The following is an 18,222-nucleotide window of genomic DNA, read 5'->3' as shown; positions in this document are numbered from 1 at the left end:
GAAGGACAGGGGTCAGCACTGATCCACAGGGAGAGTATAACTAATGAGGAGACATGTGTTTTGGGGAAGAAATGTGCTCCTCTGCTTGTAGCTGGCTTGTGGCATGAAGGTTCTGGAAGATTCCACAGGTATGCTTTAGGCAGCTTTCCCATCTTGACCTTGGACCGCTTCTGGCTTGAATTTGAGATATGGTACCTACTTGAGCTGGCTCCCAGGAGTCAGATTCTTAGGCAGTCCACAGCCATGGGTGTGGTACTTTAAAAGTAAGCATTATAATTTACATTTTCAAAAAGTAAGCTATATGGGAGTTAAAAGCATTGCTGTGTTTGTCTGCTTGGGCTGCCATGACAAAATGCCATAGACTGGATGCCTTTAAGAACAGACATTTATTTTCTCACGATTTTGGAGTCTGGAAGTCTGAGATCAGGATATAGGATGGTCAGGTTCTGGTGAGGTCTTCCTGGCTTGCAGATGTTCACCTTCTTTCTGTGTCCTCAATCTGAGACACACACAGAGGGACAGACCAAGGTATTTGGTATCTCTTCTTATAAGGTTCTAACCCCCTTTATAAGGACCCTACCTCATAACCTCATCTAAACCTAATTATTTCTCAGAAGTCCCATCTCCAAATAATATCACATTAGGGTTTAGGGATTCAGCATGAGAATTTGGGTGGGGACAGGAGGAGACACAATCAGTCCATAGTGGGTACAAAACGTGTATTCTGCAAAAGGAAGGGTATAAATTTTGCCCAGGTTTGGAATATAGATAAACTGTACCATCTGCCAAATTATTAATAACTTTTTTCTCACTCTTCTCTCTCTTTGCCTTTCAAACTCATATTGATCATGTATTATGGACTTCTAAACATTCAGGAGCTTCCTGCTGAACTTAGACTAACATCCCAACTGCATGGCTCTCAGAGGCCCTCTGCAGACTCCTGGGCCTCTTCTGGTCACTCTTGCCCCCTCATTCTGCTTCATCACATTCTGTCCCTTAGAGTCATCGAGGCCTCTTGAGTGTCCTGCCTTGGCCTCTAGTTGCGGTCCTCTCTGCCTCAACTGTTCTCCTGAGTCCCCTCGCCTCCATGCATTTTCCAAACCAGTCAATCCCTTTTTATCCCCAGAGAGGCCTGCCCTGAAACCTGATCTAATCGGCTCCCTCTCACAGCACCAGAGACCTGGAGGGCACCTCATGGCCCTCATCATCATTAATCATTATCTTTTTATTTCTGTTTTATATGTTGATCATCCATCTCCTCCCATCGGACCCTGACTGGTGGGGAGGGTGAGAGGAGGGGAGAGGGAAGGGGCATCATCAGCCTGTCATTCAAATCTCGAAATGTCTGGGAGGATTTGCTCTCAAATAAAAGAGATTTTCTAAATATTTATTTTTATATTTGACTGCACTGGGTCTTAGTTGAAGTCTCCAGGCTCTTAGTTCCCTAACCAGTGATTGAACTTAGGCCCCTTGCACTGGGAGAACAGAGTCTTAACCACTGGACTGTCAGGAAAGTCCCTAAAAGAGATTTTAAAAGTTGTGTTCATCAGGTGTATCTGTTTAGAAAACCCATAGGCCTGAGCTGTGTGTTCGAGATATGCCTTTCTCCCTAGGAACTGGTTGGCCTGGGATGAAATAGGTAAAGTTTAGATGTGGATGGACCAAAAGGAAATCTGAACTTTCATGTTTTCAGGAACGGGAGGCTTGAACTTGGCTGTCTTGCTATCAGCCCCTCTATATACTCAATCTGTAGTTTGATAGGCACACTTTGTAGCAGAAAGCTGTTCCCTTGATTGAATCCCAAAGCTCTGTCTTGAAAAGAAAATCTAATGCATTAATTTCTTTAATTGGCATTTTTGTGAGTGGATGTGAAGCTCAGTCTCATGGCAGATGAACTCCCAATGAAAATAAGGACCATAACGTGGGACTTTGGACAGGCTGGGGGAAGAAGGGTACAAGTAGACCCATAGAGGTCAGCTCGGACCAGTCCAGGCTTGGCCTAAGAGAGCATGGACAACTTCTCTTGCCCCTCAGGCTGAAGAAGCGACTTGGAAAAATCAATTATGCCTACCTGCTGCCTTCCAGGTTGCTGCTGCTGTTTGTCAGTCCCTGAGTCATGTCCCACTCTTTGCGACTCCATGGACTGTAGCCCACCAGACTTCCCTGTCCTTCCCGATCTCCTGGGGTTTGCTCAGATTTATATCCATTGGTGATGCTATCTAACCATCTCTTCCTCTGCTGCCCTCTTCTCCTTTTACCTTCAGACTTTCCCAGCATCAGGGTCTTTTCCAATGAGTCTGCTCTTCCCATCAGGTGGCCAAAGTATTGGAGCTTCAGTTTCAGTCCTTCCAATGAATATTCAGGGTTGATTTCCTTTAGGATTAACTGGCTTGATCTCTCTGCCTTCCAGATGGTGCTTCCTGAAACTTTTAGGAGGCAGAATGGGGAGGGTGATGTAAAGATGGTGTTCTCTACACTAAGGGGCCTCCTGGTGTGTGTGTGTGGTGGGGGGTGGAGGACAGGAGGGGGGCTTGACCACTTTTCCCATCTTCACTTCAACTCTTTAAAAATAAGTTTCAAAAATATCGTGCGGATTCATTGGACGTTTAAGCATCAAACATGTTCCAGGTAGAAGCTCCCTTTGTTTTCTTTCCAAAGTATTTTGTGAGACAGTCAGGGGGAGGGTGGGGAGGGAGAAAGAGAAGCTAACACAGGCAGGCTGGCAGGACCGGGGGCCAAAGGGTGTTTTTCCTTAAAGTCACAGTGACTTCTGCCAAACCTGAGGGGTTCCTGGCTGTGGGAACTCAGCGATCTTAAGTTTGAAGCCTGTTCTCAGAAAAGTCATCTGCTCATTAAAAGAACGCAGAGCTGTTTAATTGTTGTCTTTGTGGAAAATTGTATGACTGTCATCAGCTGTTGCTTCTGGCAGTGCTTTCTGTTCTAATGTAAATAAATGAGGTAACAGATTTAAAGAAACAGGCTGTATTTACATACTTGGAGAGCGAAGTATGCTCTCAAACAATCTGCCCGTGTTCTTCAAATACACACAAATTAAACTGCTCTATCCTAAACACTAGTTACTCATTAAAGCCTTAAAGTACGAATGCTAAGAAGGGGGCACCACAAGTGCACCGCCCTTCAAGGGTAGTGACAAGAAGCTGCTTTTTTGTGTGTGCAGTTGAGAGCTACTTCTGCAGGCTGAAATTTAATCCCCAGCTTTCTTCTCCACCAATTCGCTAGTGAGGTAACTTTTAAAAAAAATTCATTTTATTGAAATATAGTTGATTTACAATGTTGTGTTCATTTCCGCAATACAACAAAGTGATTCAGTTATACCTAGACACAGAGTCTTTTTCATATTCTTTTCCATTATAGTTTATCACAGAGTATTGAATTTACTTCCCTGTGCTATATAGTAGGACCTTGTTATTTATCTGTTCTATGCAAAATAGTTTGTATCTGCTGATCCCAAACGCAAAATTCATTCCACGTTCAACTTCAGTTTTGTTGCTTTTTGTTTTTGTTTTGTTTTGATTTGTTTTTAAAGTAGCTTTATTGATCTATTATTTAAATACTATAAAATTAGCTCACTTGATGTTTTGTTGAATTATAATCGACATATATTACATTAGTCTCAGGTGTATACCATAGTGATTCAATATTCTGATACATTGCAAAATGATCGCTGTGCTAAACCTCGTTTCCATCTGTCACCATACAGAGTTATTATAATATTATTGATATTCCCTGTGCTGTGAATTTCATCCCCATGACTTACATAGTTTATAGTTGGAATTTTGTACCTCTTCATCCCCTTCACTTTTGTGTCTATCTCCTAACAAACCAAATAAACAAAACGAAACCGAAACAGACTTATTAGATACAGAGAACAAGCTGATTATGGCCAGAGTGGAGGAAGCAGGGAGAGCTTCTGAGCTGAGGGGAGGGTGATAGATAGGGTTAGAAGGAGGAACTTTTACACTTGTCAAAAGCTTGCCAGTGTCAGCGTTTCTTGGAATGCATACAATTAAAGCTCCATTTTCAGTTTTTATAAATCAAAGATCCTAAGTCATTGGATCGTTCTGACTCTGCTTTCTTGAGGTAAATATTTAGGCAGGAATTAACAACAAAAAAATTCTTTTCATTGAGGGCATACAAAGATTCTATCTGTCAAAGAAGGAAGTGATACATTTTAAAACACAAGAAGTCAGAGCCCCCAAACAAGTTAATAATTGGAAGTAGTTGTAGAAGTATGTAGAACCAAATATTTAGCTGAAAGCACATTGCCTCTTACATAAAGATTAGGAAAGAGCAAAAATTATTGTTTCTAGCTCTTGATACATATTATAGCTAAGTATTAGCTGATTCAGAGTGCTAGATTTTATAATCTACTACTGTTGTAGCAGAAAGGATGGCAAATAATCTGGAAAGTCTATTTCAGGTAAGCATTAATAGTCTAAATTATGATTTTTGTCCAGCAGAAAATTCAATGAAAGGACCATATTATTAACTCAAAATTTGAGAATATTCTGGCATAAAATTTTGAAGACTTTTCTGTTTTTTTTTTCCTCTCGAAACATCACTAAATATAACTTTGTTAAATTACTATTAGGTGTAAAGATAGGGGTAATATTTAATTTGGAAAGATAGTTTTGTGAGGGACATTCTTAAAGTAATTTCAAGTATGATTTGTCACTAGGTAAAATACACACCAGAGAGATCCTTTTATACATATCTTTTAACTTACCTAAATTATTTCCAAAAAGAGATTGATCACCCATCCATGACTGAGAGATTGATCTCTTACCTATAGTTATTGGCATCAAACATATCAACAAATCACCTATCTTCCTATAACATGTAGCTAAGTCCTGCGTACAAAGGGATTTAAATCAGGTTATTCCTGCACTCTTTCCCTGATGCCTGATATATTACAGACTACCTTCTACAGTTGGCTTTTAAGATACATCTGTGGAGAACTTGTATCTCCTATTAGAGAGACCAGACAGTGAAAAATCATGGAGGCTAGGGACTAACAAACGAACAGATACATCTTCCCAGAAAACAAATATTGCCCAAATAATAAAAAATGTGCTCCTTTGAATTCAAGATCCTAACTTTTCTTTAAGAGTTTTAACCTGTATGGTAACTTGTTGCTTATGTTTTTTTCACACATTGGACAGTTCACATGTAAGCAATGAAATGACAGCATGTTAAGGGTCACAGAGGTACTCTTCTCTGACTCAGTCTCCACCAGCAACACTGCTGGACTCAGCCTTCTAAGTTTCTCTCTTTCCCTGGTAACAAAGTCGTTTCTTTTATCCCTTTTGTTCTTACCTTACACCTGGTGACACAGTGCTTTTGACTCATTCTCCCTCTTTAGTGCCACCTCACTTAGGAAAGGATATGCGTTCCCTGGGGACACAACTGATTATAAAACAGTTTAGGTGATACCTTCTGGTATTGAACTTGAAACCATTCCTACTATAAAATCCCCTGTTGCATCTGTAACTTATGAAGACCATTTCTTAGAGAATAAGAGGTAGAAGTAATCTTTGTGGATCTAGATTATATGCCTAGTATCCTATAATATTCTAATATTCCTCTCTCCTATTAAGGTGGGTGATTTTCTTCCCTGAAAAGTATGAAACAATCCCCCACCTCTACCCCCACTCCCATCCCCACCCACCCCATCTTCTGTCTTTGAGACTTTCAAATCTGGAAGCCTGACGTCAGCTCCAATTTATTCAGGCTTTGTGAGAATAGGATCTTGCGAGTCTGCTCAGATGGACTCCAGTTTCCACAGCCCACAAAATAGTATCCATAAGGGCCCATTTTCTAACAATCGCTTTCTCATTTATAGTGTTAATAACTCATGTAGTATCTTATCCATATTAAGGGCTCTATGACATAAACACTACTGTTAGCTCCACATAATGGGTGTGGAAGTGGAGGGGCAGAGGTGTTAAATAACTCCCCAAGGTAACACAGCTAGTTAGGAGGGAAACCACGATTCTCAGCACAAGCAGTCTGGCTCCAGAGTCTACATTCTTAACCACTATCATCAAGCACCACTTTACTTTAAAAAACTAGTTACCCAGCAAGAAAATCTAGACAACAAAAAATGATGATGAATATGCTCACAGCAGGCTTGTAGCAAAGCCCGTCTTGCACTCTCTTCCACTTTTCTTTGGATGTTCATGCCATTTGCTGACCTTCAATGCGAGCATTTTCATTAGATTTCTGGAAAATGCTCTCTTTTCAACTTAGCGTACAGCCAAAAAGCTGGTGTGTCAAAGTGCTGGTCATCTTTGAAAGATGGAAATGTCTTGCTTATAGATTCTGCATTTGGATGCAGTTTCTTTTGCCACCCAGAGCATTGCTTCTGAATCACATTACAGAGGGCTCTTGGTTTCTAGGGCTGGGATAGCCAAAACAGCTACAGGAGCTGAAATGCATCTATAAAGAGAGGTTTCCCACTTCAGCTGGAATCCAGTGCTTCCGTGGTACTCTCACCTCACTGACCTTCTGCTGGAGGAAACGCGCCAGTTGCATTTTTACATGTTTTGTGGGGGTGCTGTGTGTTCTTTGTTGTTGCCATTCAGAATCCACATGCTGACCATACTCATTTTGGCAGAGAACCTGGTTTTGAGATAAGGTTTGAAATGTTTGCCCCCAGTTCTGTTGCTCCTGCCTGGAAGTATTTGCACTGATAACTGCCAGCAGTTTTGTGTCTATAGAGATCACTCAGCCCCTGGGACTTGGGGGCACAGGAGAGAGAAGGGGAGGGAGCGGAGAAAAGGGATTTTATTGAAAACACTCAATTCTCCTCTGGCAAAACCAGGAATCCAAAGACATGCAGACTTTTCTTGGGAAAGCTAGGACAAAGAAAATGAAATCAGATTTCATTGTTTAGGAAAGATAGGATGCTGTTGCTTTCGTTATAATAAAAGTATATTATTTAAACTATAAAATTGCTCAGATACCTTGGTTCCTAGTTCTTTTTCAATAAACTTTTAAAATAAAAACTCTGGAACATTAGCTTATTTATCATTTAGAGTCTTTATATTAAGCAGATTTTTTTTCTGGATTATGACCTCATATCTTAAAGCTCTTTTATTCATTCAGTTTGTACTTTATCTTTCCTCCTTTTCTGGCTTCTTTAGAATTTTTTTTTGAGATATCTAGTTTTTTTTTTTTTTAATGAAAGTATAGTTGATTTACAATGTTGTATTAATTCCTGGTGTATAGCAAAGTGATTCAGTTACACCTATATACACATTCTTTTTAAAAATTTTCTTTTCCATTATGGTTCATCATAGGATATTGAATATAGTCCTCTGTGCTATACAGTAGGACTTTGTTGTTTATCCATTCCATATATAAAAGTTTACATCTGCTAACCCCAACCTCACACTCCACCCCTCCCCCAAATTCCTCCCCCTTGGCAACTGCCAGTCTGTTCTCTATCCACGATTCTGTTTCTGTTTCATAGATTGATTCATTTGTGTCATATTTTATATTCCACATATAAGTGATATCACATGGTATTTGTCTTAGAATTTTTTTTTGATCTTTAAAATGGTAGTTTTCCAAAGTAATGAGAAAAGTGCTTAATATGTGCTATATATTGTTTCAAAATACTTTATTCTTATAAATCAGTTTAATTCTCAAGACTGTCGATAACGTAGGTGGCCCTGTTTCATCTGCGGGGAAATGGAGAAGCCGAGAGGTAAGGACCTTATACAAGGTCTCATTGCCAGTGTTTGGCAGTGCTGGGATTCAGGCTGAGCAGTCTGGCCTCAGAATCACTGCACTGCGTTGAGGGTTTTCACAAACTTCAGAGTCAGCAGATCTGCTGAAGGTGAGGGCAGCAGCAATGATGACATTGTAGTAATGAAATATTATTTATCAAATGCCAGATCATATGTTTACATAGGTATCCTATACCACAATTCTTTGGGTAGGTGATATTATGCCCACTTCACAGATCAGTAAACTGAGGCTTAATGAGGAAAAGAGATTTGTATCAGGTCTTACAACTCTCATGAGACAGAATCACAGTTGCGGTCTGTATTTGACTGTCTCTCACCCTTCTCTTAACTACCATGCTACACTGCCTCCTCTTCAGTTGTTAGTTGTCATCTTGTAATGTTCCTAGGTTGTCCTAACAAATACAAAATAATCAAAACTCCTCATGAAGTGACCAGTCTGTTCAGCTTCTGTGAGATGTAGTGAGGTAGGGTGGAGGGAAAGTCGTTGGAAGAGAGAATCACATGAGCCCTCCTCCTTCCCTTCACTTCCAAACCCCTAAGGACGAAAACAGTCCTCCCTACAGACATCTCTCTCAAAGCCACTACTATAAGATTCTACTGGTTCATTTTGCTGTAAGCACCATCCTCAGAGTTCTTTAACTGCAGTATCTTGCTGTGCATGACCCTTAGGGGGAACTGATGCTGACGCTGGCCAGCAGACTGGCAGTTGAACAGACTGCTTGTTCATATCCCTCAATGAGCATTTCCTTGTCTAGTTAATATGTGTGAATTAGAATATTTCCTTTTCTATCTACTCTGCCTCCAAAGATTCGATGAACAGAGTTCCCACATGGCTTAAACATACACATAATTTCGCATGTGAACACCCCCTGGGATCCTGAGCATTTTGTGTCTGTCTGTCTCCAATTCCCTCTCTTCCCCTCCCCCATGGGCTTTTTCCCCCCATTAGGCAAATGGAAGGCTCATGCCACCTGTTAGCATTACGTCATTGGCTCCCCAGAACACAGTTGCACCAAAGGCCTTAAACAAAGTAGTTCTTCTTGTATTGTTTGCACTCAAAGAGCTGATATCATGCCAACTGATGTCATTGTATGTCTTTGTGTAACTGCTATGGCAACTGGGCAGGTGGGGAGTCTCCAGCTGATGTCATTGGGGAAGGAGGTGTAGAGACAGAATTTTAAAAAGCTCTATGCTGCTTTTTTTCTGTGTGTGTGGTTTTTTGGCGTGCAGTTTTTCTTTTTTTTTCCAAACTAGCTGCTTTTAAGACAAATTACAGCTTGAGTACCCTAAATAAGAACACAGAAAAGTCTCCCCCACCACTTACCCCCTAAAGGCTTCTTTTGAGTTTGTTTTGTTGTTCTGTCCTCTCATCTTATATGGAAAAGTGTAACAACTGTCTTTTTCTTAAGAAAAAAAAAAAAGTGAATTAGGTTCCCATCACAGAACTGGTGTGGAACTGTTTACTAGGATTTTATGGAGGCAAAGCTGAGCAGACTTCTAAATAACTTTATGGTCTCTTTCGTGGAGCTTGTGTTGGTGATGGTAATTTCAAATTCTTGTTTAGGTCTATTCACTAATGAAGTTTTTTCTGTAATCTCCATTTCTTCCATCTGCTTGAAAATGATCCCTTTGGATCCAGACAAACTTTGTATTTTAATCATTATTTCATAGCAAAATAAACTAATAATATGTAAAGGCAGAGTTTAATTCTAGAAATTAATTAAAATGAATTTGTAGCTCTTGTTTTTTCTCTTCAAATAGGTTTAGACACAGATGGTCATGATACTACTCCTTTCAAATCATCTTTGAGTCATGGATGCATCTTAATGAAAATAATGATTTCCCAGGTTTTTACAACTTGTGTGCACTGGCTGTGAACAGTGCTGAGACTTGGTCTGGGGTCCAGCCTGGAGCTTCCTGATGTGGTTGGCAGAGATGAGACCCAAAATGGAGAAGGACATAGATTCAGAAACTGGCGAATAGTTCGACTTCCTTTATTTATTTTAACACAACCATATCCTGTTCACACGTATGTTTTCTCTCTTATCTCCTCAAACTATCAAGAGAGAAGTAAGACATCTGTCTGGAGGAGAAGGGGAGTGGTAAATGTTGTGTTCTGATGACTTTCAGCTTCTAGGAGATCGCCAGCTTCTGCCTGTGTTCAAAGGCAAGGCCAGAGTGTATCTGATTGATAAGAATTAGGGCTCGCTAAGTAGGTAATACTGTCAACTCTGATTTCATAGCCCTTACATGTACATTGTGTAATTTGACCTTCATAAAAATCCTTTGGGCTTACCCACAAACACATCAAACAAATATTAAAGAAAAAAGTTTAGGCCATACTTTTCCTAATTTAAACTAGTGCTCTTTTTTGCATGGTTCTTTAGCTTTTGATCATGTGGATGGTGAACATTTTTGAATCAGCCTTTTTCGTTTAATATTAAATAGAAACATAGTCTTTATTTTCATATTCCTTTCACGACTTTGAATGGCTACATAATATTGCACATGGGTGACTGACTGACAACTTTTCTCTTTTCAAAAATGTTTTTGTTTTTTACTTGGCCTTTCTAGAAAACAGATACTGCTGTAGTGAACATCTTTATGCATCTAGCTGGATGTCTTTGGCAGATGTTTTCCTTAGGATATATATTCCCATAAATGATACTGCAATTGATGAAGGGGAGGTTTGCATACTTTGTAAGGATCCCTGTATGCTGCTGCTGCTGCAAAGTCTCTTCAGTCGCGTCCGACTCTGTGCGACCCCATAGACAGCAGCCCGCCAGGCTCCGCCATCCCTGGGATTCTCCAGGCAAGAACACTGGAGTGGGTTGCCATTTCCTTCTCCAATGCATGAAAGTGAAAGTAAAGTCGCTCAGTCGAGTCCAACTCTTAGCGCCCTCATGAACTGCAGCCTGCCAGGCTTCTCTGTCCATGGGAGTTTCCAGGCAAGAGTACTGGAGTGGGATGCCATTGCCTCCTCCAGATCCCTGTATACCAGATTCCTAATCACACTAAGAGGTATATGCCATTACCCTCATTTTACAGATGGGGAATTTGAGGCCGAGAGAGAAATTAACTTATCCAGATCACAGACCCAGGAAGTGGTGGAACTGGGATTATAACCAAGATAATCTGGGTTCTTCTAAGGTCCTTGCTTATAACCACTCTCTTGTTTGGGAGCAAACTTGGCCTTCTGGGTAAGGTGAGCTTACAAAGGGCGCAAGTCACACACCTCCAATACCTAGTTAGTTACTGGCAGAAACTCTACACCCGAGGAAGTCATCTGTGCCTTCCTGGGCTCCTAAAGTGCAAGGCTGTATATAGGCCACTGAGCATATGACTCTTAGGGGCAGATCAAATGTGCGGCTAATGAAATTACCTGATGCTTCGTGGAACTCTTTCCAGGGGAACATGCCCCAGTTTGTATAAAAGGCACAATTTCAAAGTGCTGTATGCAGCCTCCGAAATTTGTCCTGGGTCTCCCAACGGACTTTCGTTTGTATTTTGATTTTCTTTCTAAAAAATGCAATAAGCACCTACACACATTCATTCTTCCGCCAGCTCTGAAGTTCGAGGAGGGAGTCATTCTCACTTCCTGTGTTTGTGTTCCAGGTGGACTTAGCAGTTTTAAGCAGAACCATGAAAACCTCTGTGATAACTCCCTCCAGCTCCAAGAGTGCCGGGAGGTGGGGGGCGGCGCGTCTGCGGCCTCGAGCATGCTACCTCAGTCCATCCCCAGCACCCCCGACATCGAGAACGCGGAGCTGACACCCATCTTGCCCTTCCTGTTCCTTGGCAACGAGCAGGACGCTCAGGACCTGGACACGATGCAGCGGCTGAACATCGGCTATGTCATCAACGTCACCACCCACCTGCCCCTCTACCACTACGAGAAAGGCTTGTTCAACTACAAGCGGCTGCCGGCCACCGACAGCAACAAGCAGAACCTGCGGCAGTACTTTGAAGAGGCTTTTGAGTTCATCGGTAACTATCTCCCGCGGGGAAGTCTCATCTTCTGCCTTCCTTTTCCCTCCAGCTTTTTTGCTTTGATATCAGATCCAAGATTTCTGCCTGAGTTGCAGAAAAGCTCCGCGGAAGTGTTTTTGGGCTCCCCCACCTGGCGCGGAGTATTCTCCTAAGTCATAATCCAGCAAGTGTTTTGGAGCCATGGTGATCAAAGTACAGTCATTCAGCTGGGTTGGGAATCCATTCAGTGAGACCATCTCATGTCTCCAGTTCCCAGTGAAAAAGTGGCAAGGGTCAGCATCGAGGTGTTCTATGACATTATCTCAAAAGAATTGGTAGAAAGGAAGAAGTTGGTGGCCAAAACAGGTGTGCGGGTATATGGTCTACTGAGATTTCTTGGCATCTTGTAGGAAGTTAAATATAGCCTGCCCTCTGGTGGGCTTCCCTGGTGTCTCAGACAGCAAAGGGTCCACCTGCAGTGAGGGAGACCTGGATTGGGAAGATCCCCTGGAGGAGGGCATGGCAACCTACTCCAGTATTCTTGCTTGGGGAATCCCCATGGGCAGAGGAGCCTGGCGGGCTACAATCCATGGAGTCGCAAAAAGTTGTACGTGACCAAGCACAGCACAGCACCGTATCCACAGGTTCCACCTCTGCAGGATATGGAGGGCTGATTGTACTGTGCCATTTTATATAAAGGGACTTGAACATCCATGGATTTTATCCCCAGGAGTAGAGGGGTGCAGGAACCAATGCCCTGCAGGTACTGAGTGCTGGGTGTATTGTAAGTACGACCCGGGCCTCTAAACTCATCCGTGTCTCCCTTACCTTGAGTTAATTGCCACTGCTTGAGGTCAAGGTAGCATTTGCTGAAGGATCTTTTCTGAAGGATATTTTTCAGAAACATAGTGCTATAGTGAACATCTTTATGTATCACATCAGTGCCAAGGTGGTGAGGGGAGTAGGGAGTAGTATTCCCCTTCCGTTTGCTTTGTCTTTCCATACTTAATAGTTGTGTAGCCAGAGGGTGTGAAGTTGAGTGCTCATGAGATGATACTAGATTTTCTTAGTTCATCCAGGCTCATTGAAGTAGGAAAGATCAAATGGTATAGCCCGTGTAGTTCCCAAGGAGAGAAAATTCTAGCAGCAGCAGGCTTTAATCTCCACAGGGAAGCAACGACCAGCCTAACCCTAATCTTCAACTTTAACTTTTGCTGCTTCTAAGCCTCAGACTGTTGCAAGGCTTAAATGATCACTTGGAGAGGACCTGGTACTCAACAATTGGTTTTCTCAAGTGACTCCAGTCTTTCTTACTACAAAAGAGTGACTCAGTCCTTTTCCTAAATATTGTAGCAGGTTGTTACTGGCCTCTGTCTCAGGAAGAATGCACTCATGTTAGTGCTCCTTTGTCAGGAAAAAAAACCCCAAAATTTGGATTTATCAGCCATTGAAGATTTGCGTTAGAGTTGGCAGCTCTGGTCACCTGGCCCAGGCATTTTCTTGCTAATCTTGCCTGGTTTTGCAGGGCTATAAAATGTTCAGTCTGGAAGGAAATTCTGAGTGGTCACTAAACTCAGAAAAGTAAAGTGACTTCTCCTAGATTGTAGGAACTTTAGTGTTAGAGAAGGGACCAGAGCCTAGTGCTCTTGACTCCAAGGCCAGACACTGGGGCCAGAAGCGTGGGCGGTGTTTACAAGGCTCTATTATTAGGTTGGCCAGAAAATTTGTTTGGATTTTTCTGTAAGTCAAATGTTACAATAGTTCTAATGCAGAATGCTTGTGGATGGAAAGATACCTTACATTCTTTATTAATGATATCTGAATCAAACCTTGAGCCCCAAGGGAGAAAAGTTTTCATCCAAGTAGATGAGGAACTTCCTGGTTGACATATGATATCATGAGTACAATTTTTGGTCTTAGTTCCAGTTGGGGGAAGTTTAGAAATTGTTTTCTATTTAGTGAGTAGCATAAGATGTGCTTAGGGTCTAAGAGGATTTCAAAGCACCCACATTCCTTATAAATTATTCAGGCTCACCTGGTTTTTTAGAAAGAAAACAAACCAAAAAAAAAAAAAATAGCATTAAAGCCTGGAAACAGTTCCACATCACACTCTGCACAGGCACAATTTTAAAATTTTCATTGTTATATCATTGGGTAAACTGAAATCTTACAGTCTCGCTTTAAGAAAAACACACTCTGTTTTGGAAACATAAGAGCATTCACGGAGAGTCTGATGTAAACTAAGCAGAGTCTAGGTTTAGGATTTGATTATGACAGTCGGTTATTCCTGCGTCGGCTGATATTCCTCCATTCCCCTGTACCTGGTTAGTATTACTCCCATTATTCAGATAGGAGGATTGAGCCTCTGAGGAGTTACAGAATTCATGCAAGTTCCTCTACAAGGTGGAACCATGGCCAGTCCTAGCCCTTTGTGGCTCGTCGTCTTTACCCCCATGCTTCCCACTCTTGGGGTGGAGGCTGTTAAATAGTGTGCACTAAAAAGAAATTGAAAACAGGAGGTGTTTTTGTAAAATACTGTTATCTATGAGAAGTAAGTCAAATCTCTGAGTTTTTAAGCTGAAAATTTGCACAATGTTTGTTTTGTTGATCTATGAGTAGGTAACCAGTAGAAGTAGTTTATGTTAAAATGTGGCTCTCCTTTACATACTCCTTTCCCAGTCTTCTAATTGGTATATTTTTCAGGGATACTCTCTTTAGGATGACTTTTTTTGGGTTGGCCAAAAAGTTCGTTTGGGTAGTTGTATACTCTAAGAACCCGAACGAACTTTTTGGCCAAAACGATAGTTTAGCCGTGTCACTAAGAATCCATTCCAACAGTGCCCAAGCTGTTCTGGTTTTTTAATATATCTGAAAACCTTTAAAGTGTTATCTTTTTCGATTGCCCTGGATTCTGAGCCAGCACTCGAATTCCTCCATCATCCATGTCATTACCATGTTAGAACAACATGTGTGGATGTGAGGGGATTGGGCAGTTCAGACAGAGGTGACACCCTGTGCCTGAGTACTGCGAGTCTTTAGTTTTGCAACAATAGGGCTTTTGGGTAAGCTGCTGAACACAGTAACTTTCTAGTTTTGTTCCTTTAAACTCCTTCAGCGTTTCCTAAGAGTGAAACTCTTATCTATTTAATACTAGTTCCTGTACAGAGCAGTTCTACAGTATAAAAAAAGGAGTGCTTTTTCTCTATCACAGGTGGGAGAGACATAGTTAATAACACTGCTGCTGCTGCTGCTAAGTCGATAGTTTTGATGAATGACACAGTGTGACAATGGGAATTAACATCCTTAATCAGAAGTGTCTACTTAACCAGTGACTTGTTTACCATTTAGGCTGATTATGTCTTGGCTCGTTCCTCAGTTGACCACCATCACCTGGGAAGTCCGCTGTTATGGTGAATGACTCTTTCACCTAGTCTTCTCTCTAAATGTAGAAATAAAGCTTCTTATTCAAGCTAATGCTGCTTTTAGCCATTTCTGGAGGTTGTGACATAAACAGACACAATTAAATAGGAAATTATACTTAGTTTTCAAACCATTTTAATGTCATCTTTCTCTACAAAATATGACAGCGTCAAGTCTAGATAAACGTTAACCTCTCTCTTTCCATCTCTCTTTCCCCTTCCCCGCACCTCTTGCTTTTCTCCCTCATTCCAGAGGAAGCTCACCAGTGTGGGAAGGGGCTGCTCATCCACTGTCAGGCGGGGGTGTCCCGCTCTGCCACCATCGTCATCGCTTACTTGATGAAGCACACGCGGATGACCATGACTGATGCTTATAAATTTGTCAAAGGCAAACGACCAATTATTTCCCCAAACCTTAACTTCATGGGGCAGTTGCTGGAGTTTGAGGAAGACCTGAACAATGGTGTGACACCGCGAATCCTTACACCAAAGCTGATGGGTGTGGAGACAGTTGTGTGACCATAGTCTGGCTGGAAAGGATGACTGTTCTCCTTTAGGAGATGAAGAGGAAGGAGTATGGATTCTTTCTTTTCTTTTTTTCTTTTTCTTTTTTTTTTTAGATGGGGGTAAAGTTTGTGAATGGAAACAAACTTGTTTAAAAACTTTATTTTTAACCAGTGTGAGAAGAATTTAACTTTTGATGCCGTTGAGATTTACTTCCTACCAACTGACAAAGCAGGGAGTCTAAAGAAGTAATTTTTTTAAGCCAACAATAAAAATATCATAAAACCTGTTTCTTCCCCTTTTCCTTTTAAGCTATTTGTAGAGTTTATGATTAACTAGTCTGTGCAGGTTCATAGACCGAAGATACTACACTTTAAACCAATTAAAAAGAACCCAAAGTAAGTAGAAAAGACATTGAATCATGAAGACCTACGATCTGCCTGACCTGTCCTTATAGAAAACAAAAACCCAACCAAACCAAGCCCTGCTGTGCTTACTGGTGCAAAGAGAAGACCAGGGCAGCTTAAGTGGTCTAAGAACCCTTCACATTCTTTAAAGAGACAAAGGATACTGTTGATTTTGTGTGTTTCATACTCTGGATTACTTTTCTTCCCTCTCTGTGTTTAAGAGATTTTTTTTTTTTTCAAATAGCAAGGAACTGACCATATGCCTTCAGTGGCTTCTTGTGCAATAATATGGTGTTTTGAGTGTGCAAATGAGTTAGAGCTGGCAGCTGAAAAATAGACAAATAGTGCAAAGTTGCCAGCTTGGAGATAGAAAGAAATTAAACAAAACCAGTTACTTTCTTTCCCACCTTTTTCCTTTTTTTTTTTTTTTTTCTCTTTGATTTGATTCTGGTTACAGTGCCATAAACCTTGTTACATATGTATATCAGAATGTAAAAAAAAAAAAAGACAAAAATTTATTTAAAAATATTTTTCGCAAAAAAACTTGGTGTGTTTCTGTTGATTGTGTAAAAATTTTATTTTCATTATATAAATGAAAATCATTTGGAAATGTGTCTTTTTCCTCTTCTTTTCCTCAATTCAAGTTCAAGCATCTTTTACCTCTTGTAAGCTGTCTATGTAACGTAACTGAAAATAAACACAAGTTTTTGATACAGGGATAGAGAGATGAGGGAAAGGAAATATTCTCTGGCCTCAGCGGGAAGCAGAGAGAATTAGCAAGGAAGTGAAAAAGCTCTAGTCGGCCAGGTCATGGTCCCCTCTATTGTCACAGTCCTGCCGTCCACTTCTGCCAATTCCTCTTACAAAGGGGAAACCTCAGGTAATCTCCTTGAAAAAGGTGTGAGGTTTTGCACCAGCCTTTGAGCCTTGGTGACCAGGTCACTGCCAGGTTGATTGGTTAGAATTCTCTGATCTCCCCAGTGGCTCTTTGATCAATATCTGCAACGTTGATATTGTAGGGGTTCTTGATATCCCCCTTCCATTGTCGTTTACCCACTTGGCATCTTTGGTAACGTTAATCAGGAAGCATTGCAGGCAGATTCTTTACCATCTAAGCCACCAGGGAAGACCTGGTATACACTGCAACACACTGCTGTTTCCTACTTTTCTGCCAGCAAACTGAAGTCAACTACTGAAGTCAACTTCATAAGTACAGCTTCCCCATCACACTTGGTTAATACATAGTTGGTATTCCATGGGTTCCCAGTCCACAGAGGAGTAGGGAGTGGGTAGGGGAAGAACACAAATCAAATGTTTTCTATATTTTCTTAAAAATAGAAGCCTCCAGGGAGTTGGCCATAGGGAGGATTCACAGCAAATTAAACTTTGCCCAAAGTGAGTAAAAAAGTAGAATGATTTTGAAATTTCCAATTCTATATGAATACATTTGGACATAATATCCTTGTGAACATTTGCCAACCAGTGTTATAATGAAATATTTTTGACATTTTAAAAATAGCTTTTCTATTAGAAGTGATTTAACTTTTTGTTTGATTAGAAATTAGAGACTGAATTTAACAAGAATTAACTGAAGGTTGTTTTGACTTAGTTTGGTTTATTACAAAGCATTAATAATGTGCCAAGCAAATTTCTCTTATGCTGCTTTCTACTCTTCAGTCTTAACAATTTTCTTGGTGCTAGAACGTATTTAAGGAGTGGGATTGATGTGTAATTAGGGATTTAAAATATATAATGATTTACTATATATTTCTTTTTCTTTATTCTAAGTCCAAATATTAAAGTTCTGGTAGTGTGAGTTTTATTCCCCCTTTTTTTTCTTTTTAACAAAATGAGAATTGCTATAGTTTCTTGAGCAAAATATGGAAATAATTTATGTTTTTTGAACTTTATAACTTTATGCTTTTGAGAGCAAGATTGTCCTAGGGCAGATAGGAATTCTGCCAATGAGCATACCAAGAATTCTGAGAAACTCTTCTTTATTTTACTAATCTGTTTTGAATCACTTATCCTCTGTTTCTTCATGAGGAATGTTAACCACTTCGTGAAATTTACATGGATTAACCAAGCCATTGCACTAGAAACCAGACTCCGCAGGTTTTGTTACTGAGTCAAACTTTGGTTTGCTCA

General features: G+C 40.7%; 1 protein-coding gene across 1 annotated transcript in view; it reads left to right on the top strand.

The window, feature by feature from the left end:
* The window catches only part of DUSP10 (dual specificity phosphatase 10), a 40,456-nt gene extending 23,768 nt beyond the window's left edge, over nt 1-16,688 (top strand). Inside the window, exons 3-4 of the mRNA XM_005690488.3 lie at nt 11,391-11,762; nt 15,417-16,688. Of these exons, the coding sequence (XP_005690545.1) occupies nt 11,391-11,762; nt 15,417-15,682 (638 nt within the window). The 3' untranslated portion in view covers nt 15,683-16,688. The remainder of the gene's footprint in view (nt 1-11,390; nt 11,763-15,416) is intronic.

This window comes from Capra hircus, chromosome 16 (assembly GCF_001704415.2).
Source record: "Capra hircus breed San Clemente chromosome 16, ASM170441v1, whole genome shotgun sequence".
In the NCBI taxonomy this organism is placed as follows: domain Eukaryota; kingdom Metazoa; phylum Chordata; class Mammalia; order Artiodactyla; family Bovidae; genus Capra; species Capra hircus.
This window is presented reverse-complemented; position numbering and strand designations above follow the sequence as displayed.